Genomic DNA, 12,336 nt, shown 5'->3' on the forward strand with positions numbered 1-12,336 from the left:
TGTTCATTTTGATCGATACCTTTATTTCATTGGCTGGGGTGGCTTCCTCGATATTTTTTTCATATTGCTGTTTCAAAGACTGTGTGGAAACCTTTGGCAGGTCCTCTCCTCCGGCAAACTTAACTGAATTAGACAAAAAAAAAAAGATGATTGCCTCATTAAGCCTTTCATATTGAGTGGAATTGAAAAATAACAATAAATCTTTTCATTAAAATCCCAGGTAATTCTTATATTCTGGAACGATGCAGAGTCAATTTCTCAGTTTTCTCTCTCTAATATTTACCATCGGTACTTTGTCTCTTTTGGGAGTGGGGGGGGCTGTACGTTGAACAGGCAATAATCATCTGAACAGCTAATAGATGTCTGAAACATGCATAAAGTATGACTGCACACTGTAATATAGAATACACAATATGAATGAACCTGTTTCGTTGTAATATCCGTGACTTGCAGCCACATTGTTGTGTTGCACTCTCTCATCATGGATCACCTGCAGAAAGAAGAAAAATCATTATTATGCTCAGTCACAAATTTCTGAACTATGTTATGTGACCTGCTTAGTGTAATTTTATTATTCAGACTATGAATAATAGAAGAAAGTCTTGGATCTTGTGACTGTGCTATCCAAGTACCTCTTGCTGATTTTGAAAGATGCTTGTGGGTGGGAGGGTTTCTCTGACACTGCTTCTTACAGTCACTTCTGAGGAACAGGACACCTCCTGAAAAATTGAGAAAAATACACTGAATTTCTGTGAGAATCTCAACACACACGTACGTTCAGTGGACACTTAATTTGGTACAATCAAGTGACATCCAGTAAAAGAGATGTATCAAAATTTCTGAGATTGCAGTGATATGATGTCTTAGTATTGTATACTTAATGGTCTGTCTGTTATCACGATTGCTGTTTGCAAGGAGGTCAAAATGAATTGACCTCCTCTTTGATGCAAAGCATTTGTCCACTATTGCAAACTACAACCAAAAGGAGTTGATCATCCTAACATTTTCAATTTAATGCAGTTCTTGTTATGGTTGTCATTAAAACATACCCAATGTTCAGCTGATAGTACAGTCCTATAAACCTAATTTTTATCACTACATAGCTGCTGAAAACTGAAACGGATGCAGAATAATTTTCACTAAGCTTAATAAGAGCCCTTCGTGGGTTGGAGATGTATCTTTATTGCTGCACAGCAAAGCTTGAATTACGCTGTGATTTCCTGTTTGAATTTTATCGAAAATGCATTAGGCGATTAAAGCCATTTCAAAGGAAGGTTTATGAGGGTATTTGAACGTGCCTTTTGCAGTTAGCGCAAAAGAAACAACATCTGCGCCTGAAACGACATGTGTCAGGATTATATCTTTTGGAATGTTCAACAAGCTTTAAAACATGGCATCGAGACTGGATAAAACATTTGTAAAGGGAATCTGACTGAAAAGTGCTTTCTGTTGAGACATGAGAGCATCGAGTTGATAAAACATACCCAGACATTTCTCGCACACACCTCAATGTAAAATTTAACATTAAGCAAGGTCTTTTACGCTCAGTGCATCCACTCTGCTTTCCGTCTGAATGAACAGATGGGTAGAGTGAATGGAGGGTCAGATTTAGCGAGGATCGAGCAGAAGCAGATGTAACATGTTCTGGCATTTGCTGTATGCGCGGCAGTGAAGAATTAATGAGCCGCGTTGATGATGACCTCCTTGATTGACAAATGAAACTGACATTTTGTCACATCCATGCGTCCAGGATGACTTTTGAACAGGGAGATGTCACTTCGACTACCTGTATTTACAATTGTGAGAAGAATTTCACAAAGAAATAAAAGTCCTCTTGGTAAATTCAAATGTAGATGACGGCAGCCCCCCGTCTACATCCCACTGACAAGTGTACAGTTTTGCTGAATCCGCTTTGTTTAAGAAATGTGTTGTTAGTGTTTAGCTTAAAAAATATCAACTTCATACAGTGAGGCACGTGGAAAGCAAACAAGATCGGGCAACTACAAAGACGGAGCGTAGCGCTAGGACACCAACTTGCTAACCGGGATAAGGGCTAACAACGGAACATCCCGGCTACGTGTCTTCCTGGATAACGTTCGCACACTTGTCAACAAAATTAACCTGCCGGTACTCTAAAGTAGCTCCAAGGACTTGGAAAAAAAGCGGTAGACATTTCTGTCAAAATCTTTTATCATTGTTGGTTATATTGCCTTCAGTGCTAACGCTAGCAAATGCGCATTTGAGAGCGAGCACCTGGGGATTTCGGTCACGGGTTAATTTAATCATATAAAACCGACGGGCTCTGCCATTTTTTTGTTGGCAGAATGAAACAGAATGAAAACCAATACAATCAATTGCTGAATAATAGAGATGCAAAGATACATGTGTTAATATTTAACCATTTTGACATAGTATCGTTTATTTATTTTTGTACCAATTTATTTTGTTTGCAAATCATAAATACAAATATAAAACAAGCAAATGTAGTTTTAGTAGTTTGGGGATTTTATTCTCATAATTTGCGGAAAATGATTCGAACCGTACCCGTAAAACTGACTTATGTATTGATGTAGGATCTTTGTGTATCGTTAAGCCCCATACTGCATACCTGAGCCGTACAGTACATGTTTGATTACCGAGTCGGCCTGAATACATAGTAATCCAAAAAGAGTCTATTGGCTATCAATTTCAACAACAAAGGCAACGACATCTACAGTACATTGAGTTGTCATTCTCACCTGAACAGATCTCTGCTGAAATTGGACATGGGTGCTGCTGGACTGGGAAGATGAGGAAAAATCCTGCTTTTCAAAATGTTTCTTAACACTGGCCAGGCCACCTGGTAGTGAACAAGCCTCAGAATCCTCCATCATCTGGACAAAAAAAAAAAAATACATCAGTATAAATGTTTGACATTGTGTTTGACAGTATTTTTTGTTTGACATGACATCCCAACTTCTTTGTAATTGGGCTTTGTAATACCTATCACAGCAGTTCATTTGATACTTTTGAATACTGTATGTATGACCTTAACCCTTATGCAGTATTTTGACCATGTTGGGGTCATTTCTTTCCACATACGTACTTCTTGTAGTATTTTACCCAAGTTTAGTGTGCTAACTATGAGTGGTTGTGCCATGTTGAACTTTGACATGTTGACATGAACTCTTTTAGTTTGACGTGAAATGCCTCTGATGTAATATTAAAATATCGCAGAGGAGTTTAAGACCCTGGCCCGCTGAAGAACGGTGTGTTCTGCACTACCACTGTAATAGTGAAGACACAATTACTGCAAAATACTAAGTACTTGCTAGGTTCCAGTTTTGTTACGAAATGTTTTTCACATGCAGCAAGAAAGTGAGTTAGTAATACTAAACACTAAATATTTATTGTCCATAGGGAACAACAAAATGAAAGGTAGATAAGACGAAGTCTTTGACATTACCGCATGAAGCCTGTCAATGCTTTTTAGTATGTTTTGAAATGATATGCTTCTCAAGGATTCAAAACATAGTAATATGATTATTGGGGATAGAAGTGACAACAAACTACAAGGACTGTATGAAATGTTTTAAGGGTCACAAGATTAAAAAAGGATAAAAGATTTCTGGACTTTTAGTTTTCAACATAGTCCACATCTCAGGTAGTGTCGAAGATGTATTTATTTATTTATTTTTTGATACACAATGCTTAAAATTTTTCATACATCCTTCGTACATTAGAAAAACCTGTCCAATAACATTTTCAGAGCACGTAGCTTTGGGGAAATAGCAAACTGTAGAACATTTCCAAAGCTTATATTCTTGTTGTGTATGTTCGAGTGCATATGTCTGCTTGTGGTCCCGCAAATGAAAAAATAAAACTTAGCATTCATTGATCAATCAATGACCTCTAAGCACACTGAGATTATACAAAAGTGATGGTTAACATAGACACGCCTTGGTTTGGTAGTAGCATTAATTTCTTTTGACCTATTCTTTTAGAGGATTTGTATACAGGTTTTGTCAATGTCTAATGATGATCATTAATAGCACATTTTATTTCCAGCATTTTAGGTCCTGCTGTAGCTTGTAGCAATGTCATTAAAGCAGTGCAGTTACATCATATATTTTAGCCTCGCAATTCTTTACCTGTGCGGTTTCCGATTATAGGTTTAGTAAACAAAGTAAAAAAGGCAATCACCTCTTTACCACGTTGTTATTCTTAGGGCGGTACAAAGAGAATGGGGGTGGCATGGTGTCAGATGAACAATAAAAATGACTGCACTGGTGGCCACTGGGGAAACTCAGTAAAAAGGAATGGTGTTATAAAACATTCTTTTGTTAGCTACACGCATTTACACATTTAACGCTGCATGTTGGCGAACACAGAATGTATTGCAAAGTAATCCCACTCAGGCTAATCATGCTGTATTTTTTTTTATGAGAATTGGCTCAACATAGAATGTTGATTTTTGTTGGATGATAGACACCGCACACTGGAGTTCGTGAGGTACATTGTCACATTTATATGGCTATGCTGATGACAGCTGCCTAAGGTTGGGAAGACAGGGAGTAAAAAATGAAAATCCCATGCAGATTTTGTCTGGCACCTAGGCCCTAGCTCTCAGCTGTCAGTGCGGCCACAAGAGGCCTGACACTGAGCATTAAGTGAGGTCAGGAAGGTTGTGGCACTTCAACACTGACTATTATAGCGGTGAAGTGCATGAATATGATTCAGTGCATCTTGCTTAAAGCTGTGCCTGCCAGGCTCATATTAAAATATCACGTTTTGGTGAATTTGGCATCTGCCGGATGGATGGATGGATGGATGGATGGATGGATGGATGGATGGATGGATGGATGGATGGATGGATGGATGGATGGATGGATGGATGGATGGTGTTCAAATGATGACTGGTGATTTCCTGTGTGCATTTTGTTATAGAGTGACCGTCTGTGATTTGCTTCACCAGTTGATTAATTAACTTCTTAACATATGCCTGAGCATTCAGTAAGTTTCACATTGGAAAGCTGACTACCCTTGATACAATATACACTGGTGTGGGCTTTTTAATTTTACATTCTTTGTTTGTGTTTTGCCTGTCTCATTACTGTTTACATAATTAAGTTGAGGTTACATCTCTCGAGACTTGATGCTCAACCTTAGAGATATTAAATGTAATTAGTCATTTTTAGCAGTAAAAAGTTAATATTTTGTCTGTAATTAATTTGATGACTCAATTAGATTTTAAATGCACATTTAATTCTGTCATGTTCGGCTGGGACTTTTTTTTTGTTCTCGTAAGTTTGATTGTTTTCATCTGTCTCTGTGTGCCTGCCTTCCATGTGTTGTCCAATCAGCTTAACTTCAACGGGTGGGGACTGGTTTAATGTTATGGTCATTATTTATCATCTGTGTCAAAATAGTCATTTGTCCCGTTTGCCATTTTAATGTTGATCATTTTTCTTATACAGTATATAGACCTGTATTTAGTATATTATGACTGCTTTGTTCCTTCATGTATTCATCTTTATGATGCCGCTATGGTCCTTTGATTTGCTGTAAAATGTCATATAGGATTGAATTATTTCAAAATTTGGGTTTATGTCCTGTAGCACCACTATTGCGCTCATCCCCAGATTAGCTGTTTGTTGGTTTTGTGGTAATGCCGAAGTACGTTCCTCTGTTTTGACATAAATGCTGATTAAAGAATCTCACTCTGAATCTATGTCTGAACCATGTTACCATGAGTTCAGCTTCAAATTCTGTTTTTTTTTTTTAGTTGTGATTAGGTTTGATTTTTGTGTTGAAGGACTTTCTACTTCCCAACGTATGTGTTCTGTTTGCTTTTGGGTCCAAAGTCTCCTACTTGTGTTTAATAAACATCTCAGCTCACTTTTCTGGGTTTTGACATATGAAGTTTTACAAGCCAAAATCGAAAAATCGAATTAACTGTGGACGAAAAATGGTCATTTATTGTTTAAAATGTAAAACAAATTTAGTATCCCTTTAAGGTATACTTTAAGTGTGACTCTAACCAGTCAGCATGAACAGTTTCATCTTTACAAACTTAAATATGCTTCAGGGCTGTAAGAACATGCTGATTTGTAACTGTATTTTTCTAACTATAATAAGATAAGGTGCGGTCTTAACTAACATGTATATTTATGTACATTTCCATAAATATGGTACACTGGGTTGTAAGCCACACTGGGTTTATGAGGTGCATGACTGCAAATGAAAGAAAACAGACGAGTACTGTGACTGAATCAAGGTTTATTCAACCCCTCTTTGACATTCATACAGAAGGTTCACTCGATTATAAGTTGCACGGTCAATTTCTGAGAAAATAAAAAAATGCACGCCCGCCTTAAAGACCAAAATCTACAGTAAGTTTTCTTTTTGTGTACTGTGTTTCTGATTAACTCAAATTGCAGTGATTGCATTGTCTAAAAATTAAAGCCCATCAGCCCCCACTTTTTTTTTCTAAACTATACATACATAACATGTTCTATTGAAGAGGTGGTGTGTGCTTGCAGGTCACTGAAGCACATAATCAGACACAGTTCTAGAATATACAATTCTTGAATTGAAGCTGATGCTACAATGACTGGCAAAAGCAGGGTTAGCTTCTGCCCATATCTGGCTGTCAGTACACATGCCCACACACATGCACTTGCATGGTCTTACCGCTGCAGAGGAGGAGCCGGTACTTTCTTTGTGAGACACGGCAGCTTGGTACATGGCCAGTCGCTCTTTCAGTGACACAGACTCGCTGGTCTCACGGTCATCAACGTCTGGAGTCCAGTTCCCCTGGATGGGCTGTTCCTCTGCAGCTACACACACATGCACACGCAAACATTAAGACATGACTTTCTCGTACGTGAATAATATGTTAATCATTGTTGGGCTCTAGCTGGATACAACATTGAAGTTATTTGGTGTTGTTCTCTATTCTTATTGACACAGTATATTTACACGCAAGACAAGAGTCTGTAATAAAGCCATCGATAAGCACACAGTAGTTTATGATCATTTTGCTCAATGCACCCCCATGGACTGCCAATTAGAAGAGCACATTGATTCTGTTTTTGACTTTTCTGCACTACAAAGCATCATTAAGCAACAGAGAACGGTTTACTGTGTCTCAGCACACACCCACACTGGACCTTTTTGGTCCTTACACGTTCAGTCTCTCGCGGCAACAATGTGGTGGGATGAAAGAAAAACCTACATAAAAATGATTTTCTCTCATTATCGGCACAGGCTGCAACCTTTGGACACGCTGAAATCCTACGCCTTGTTCTCTTGTCATCAAATGCTCACATACAGAATTTGCAGCACATGCACTGTAGTGTATGTGAACTAATGGTGAAAGTCATTAGAAATTTCTGTGAGGAGTTACTGCATCTGTTTTTTAACGTTTCGGGGAGTTATAAAGATCGGCGGTACCATAATATTTGCTTTCTTTTATTTGTCTTTGTGCATTGCTGTGCAGATTTCTCAGAATCTTTACATTTACGTAGAGCAATCAATAGTCTCCTGTGTGTACAGTAGGCTATGCTCGAAATACAACAGTAAAGGTTTGAGGTGAATACGTGTCATGAATAGACAGCTAAACAAATCAACTCTTTTATTATACATAAGTTTTATTCACGGCAATGTATTATTGTCCGTACCACTTGTAAAGGGTTAGGGTTAATTGATTAATTAATCAAGCGTGACCCTTAGAGGACCAAAATGTAAGAAAGTCCTGACAGGGAAATCTTCCCCAGCTGATTTAGACTGACTTGTGACTTTGTGTGGTATTAATGACTAAGGTTTAAGCGCCACATGATAGAAACATGCTGTCCTCATGACACCGGTTTGAGCTTTCTGTTACGTGCGGCATGTTAGTGTGTAGTAATAGGCAGCCAGTGGCACCTGAAAATAAACAGGTTTTTACTGAGTCTATTCTATAAATATAGGTCAGATATCCTATGCCCGAGGCTGTCTTGAAACCTCACACCGGCATGATGACAGAATCACAAGGATAACGGCTTCAGTTATCGCCAGAGATGAATGTTCACGTCATGGTCTGGAGCTGTCACAAAGCCAGAGACCCGTTTTTTTGATGCATGACGGCAGTGACAGCAGCCTCTTTCAAAGCTATGTTGTCTGCAAAAATGCCATAGCTCAAAGGTGAGCTAGCCAGGCCCGGGCTAAGAAAATAAACCAGGCCTTTTTATATACAGCCTGTTACTGCAGCATCAGGTTCTCTCGCTGAGAGAAAGATTTAGTTTGGGAATGGTAGAAGAGTGTGGAGGCCTACGCTGTGGCAGATGAGAACTACCTGCCTTCCCTAATAATTACGAACATTCACTAATACGTGCTCTTTTTGGCACCGGGAAAACCCTAGGACTTGCGGTCATCGGTGTTGTTTGAAAGCCAAATTGTTACATCTCGTGCTCGATAAAAGCTTATATGTATTTAAGTGCAGTCCTGGATCCAAAAAGAATAACGAACTACCTGACTGCTGAAATAACACAGAGACAAATGACTTTTTCCGTGATTAAGGGTTACATGACACGTCGCACGTCCCTTTTCCGCCCTCTCCACATTATTTTGTATTAAGGACATAAAGTGTTTGGTTGGTGAGGGTTGACGAGAGCTGCAAATGAGATAGACTAATTGAAATGTCAGCCGCGGAGGCTGATTTTCTCCTCACAGATGAGAGCAAAACAGGCACAATAATTGAGTTGTCAAATCTATCAGATTAAGTTCTTTACATGTAGACTGGATTGCCCTGGAGTCATTCCTTGTGCTCAGCTAAGCACTTTGTTTCTCATTCGTCACACTCCCAGAATATGCCTGATGAGATTCTCGCCAGCGATGGTAACAGGGCAAAAATGGAAAGCGTTTCCTTGTGGAGTCAGTACAATAGTGCGATTTGGTCATTTTGGCTTGTACAGCACAACAACTTATCACAATTGCTTCCTTCTTATCCCTCTAGCCATGAAAACAATTATAAGCCCAAATGTTGTCTCTCATTTCAAATATGTTTTCTTCTACTTGTGCTTTGGCTGTCATCGCTTAGAACACACTGTATATGTTTTCTTTGAAAGACGCCTGCCCATTGAATGCCTGTAAATCACAATGACGACTTACCTTCTGCCAATGATACGCGAAACAATCGACGTCAGTAGAATCCCACTGAATAGAAATGTTGCCTTGCAACTCCGGAAAAGAATAATTATAAGAATTAGTTGCAGAGTCCTGGATGGAGACCAGCAGACAAGCTTGGAGGCCAGCTCCAGCAGCGTGCTCCTCAGCAGTGAGGCCCTGGCATGCGGTGACAGCTGATTTTATTTTAGAATCCCCCTTCGTAAAAAATAGGATGGACTTACAGGAGAGGATTGGTGCGTGCGCCTTGGCCTTATTTTAGAATCATGTATCGAGGTATCCCGCATGCTCTTTAACTTATGTCATAGCAGTGTTATGGATGAAGATTTCACATAGCGTCAGACTAGGTATGGAAAATACTTTTGAAATCCTATATTTAACAATCTAATGAGCTTTGATACATAAAAAAGGACTCATTTTAATGGGCTAGGGTTATGCTTTTGGGGTCCATATCAGTCGACGGCAAAGCTACGCTTGTAAGTAAAAAGTAAAAGCTTGCAAATCCTGATTTTGAGCCGAAAGAACTTAATGTGCTTGTTTGTGAATTTGACTTATGCCACATCCTGGCTGAAACAGCATACTGAAGCCATTTCCTTCGACATGGGCACTGTGTAGCTGACAGTTTGGTGGCTGAAAGCACATGATTAAACTTACGCTTGCTGGAATCACATCAAAGTTTTGGCGCAGTTATTCGGATGAAGTTCTGGTGAATTTGAAGGGGCCACTGCAGTCAGGCCGAATCTGAGCTCAGTGGGCATTTCTAGCTGTGTTACAGCAAGGGAACATCTCTGCCTTTCTTTTTTTTTTCTTGTCTTAAATAACTGCTGCACCTTTTTCACTGGATTTATATTCTTTTTCCCCTGTTGTTGGGATACACTGTGTGAATGACATATTAAAGTGTTCCGAAAAAACAAGTCAGCGAAAAAGAAGTAGGACTATTACATTTTTTACTTCCTCGTGTCCCTTTTGAACTTGTCCACTAAATTTTATGACGACTTATATGTTTACGTTAAATTCTTTTGAATTCTTAAAATGGATATGGATAACAAACCTCAGTGTAATTCAGCTTGATTCTGCACTGACAAAATGACCCGTTGACAGCAGACAGTAACAACCACCTCTTCAACTGGACAGCACTTGCTTTGTGAAATGCATGTTTGAGACAGCTTGATTTTGAATCATCCAACCAAACATGCTGAGAAGCAAGGGCAGCCAACGTAAACAGAGTTCTTCTTTTATCCTTCCCGTGAACAAATATTGCCCTAAAGCATAAGTGAAGATCCTTTCATAAACCACTGACCTCAGCCGAAAGCCTTTCATTCATTCTCTCAGCCACTATAACCTTCTCACAATACAAGATTGAATCCATTTTATATGAATTATTCATGTCTTTTTTTCTCTATTATAGGCTGTGATCATTGGTGTTTACCGACTTGAGCCCACCCCTATAGCTGTTGTTGGCAACCCATTGACTACAGAAAAGTGCGGTTATCAGCCTTGAGGAGAGGCTGCGCTCGTCTGATAATCCCACTGAAATTGCACATGGATTTCCTGTTCCGAAAGTAGAAAATAAACACATTTCCGTAGAATACCTATTTAAAGCTAGTATTACCGACCAAAAGTAAAAATAAAGGTTAGTGTCTTTTTTTGTTTCTTTTAACATGTTCAATATGGGGTTTCCAACTTAGTTTTGCATCTATTAAAACCCAGAGAAATGTGATTTCAATTGAGTCAGCTGTGACTTTGACTTGGTGTTTACTTTTTCTATTGCCAAAGATGATGAAGTTGGTTTCGTTTGCTTCAGAGATAAATTGTGTAAAACCAGTTTTTCAATGTATTTAATTCCTCTTCCACAGTAGTCAGACGTCTTTCAAGATACTCTTTAGAGCAGGATAACATTGTACCACTGGCAAGTTAAACTGTAGCTGTTTTCTGTCATCTAGGCAACTTATTACTCCAATTCATATCCCTCTTATTCTCTCATGACTACAATATGATCTGTAGTATCAAATGCTTTTTTCAAATTTAGAAAAATGACAACTGCAAATTTGTTTTTTATCTATACTAGTTGCAATTTCCTCCACAATTTCCATTAGTGCCACAGAGGGGGATTTTTTTCTCCCTGAGGCCATATTGGTTTTTGTTAGAATAATTATTGCTAGAATAGTTGTAGATATAGTGATTATACATTTGCTACAAAATATTAATGCTCGCAATGAAGAAATTCTTTGCTGTGTGAATGAATAAATATATACTGAATGATAATAATGAATAAATAAACTGCTGATGTACTGCTAGGTATGTTGATGGTACGCTGGGAGAATGAGTGCACTGTTTGTGGGAAAAGAACTGTCTCGTCATTGTTTTCTCTCAAGCAGAAGGAAGGCCGCTCAAGCCTGCCAGTCGGAGCGTTCTCACAGCTGTGACTCTTATCGATGTTTTTGCTATGCATTATCAGAATGTTTCGCTACGTATTTTTTCATACATGCATTAGTTTCTCACCCACATGCTCACACATAGATGGACAAGTACACAAGGTCCCAGCCATAGACTTGCGTTTTTTCCTGCCCCTTGAGGGCCGGGACTTTCATGTAGTTAGGGATCTCTGTATCAAATAAAAGTAAGGGGAGTCCGAGAGATTGGCAGAGCGCAGTAGAATTGTCCTTGGCCGGTTCCTCTTCGCTCCCCTCATGCATGAGTCGGGAAGATTGCCTTGTCTCCTTTTTTGTGTGCAGTTTCTTACAAATGTCTAACAACTGAACCTGACAGTTTTCACCTAGAATATTGTATTTATCTATAAAATTATTAAGTTTATGTGAATATAATAAAATACCGGTATATATAAAATATATTTTTTCTAGAAATTTTGAAAATTGTGATAACAACAACCTAGGTCTGTACTTAGAAATGAGTGTTTCTCTCCATATATATATATATATATATATATATATATATATATATATATATATATATATATATATATATATATATATATATATATATATATATATATATATATATATATATATATATATAAAATTTTGGAGGATTGCAAAAACAGCCAGATGTATAAGAAATATACCTATTATTTCATAATCACTTTTATTTAGAAATACATTGTCTATTAATGTAGCTGTATTCATTGGAGGTTTTAAGATTTCAGGGAAAGGTTACTATACATTGTCGAAAAAA

General features: G+C 38.2%; 1 protein-coding gene across 1 annotated transcript in view; it reads right to left on the reverse strand.

Moving 5' to 3' along the window:
• Positions 1-12,336, reverse strand: part of xirp2a (xin actin binding repeat containing 2a) — a 39,972-nt gene that overhangs the window by 10,263 nt on the left and 17,373 nt on the right. The window contains exons 3-7 of the mRNA XM_088408872.1: positions 6,673-6,818; positions 2,739-2,873; positions 633-719; positions 424-490; positions 20-123 (exon numbers count right to left, since the gene is read on the reverse strand). Coding sequence (XP_088264998.1) covers positions 20-123; positions 424-490; positions 633-719; positions 2,739-2,873; positions 6,673-6,818 — 539 coding nt within the window. The remainder of the gene's footprint in view (positions 1-19; positions 124-423; positions 491-632; positions 720-2,738; positions 2,874-6,672; positions 6,819-12,336) is intronic.

The sequence above is a fragment of the Hippichthys cyanospilos genome, chromosome 2 (assembly GCF_059441005.1).
Source record: "Hippichthys cyanospilos isolate Australia breed blue-spotted pipefish chromosome 2, RoL_Hcya_1.0, whole genome shotgun sequence".
Lineage (NCBI taxonomy): Eukaryota > Metazoa > Chordata > Actinopteri > Syngnathiformes > Syngnathidae > Hippichthys > Hippichthys cyanospilos.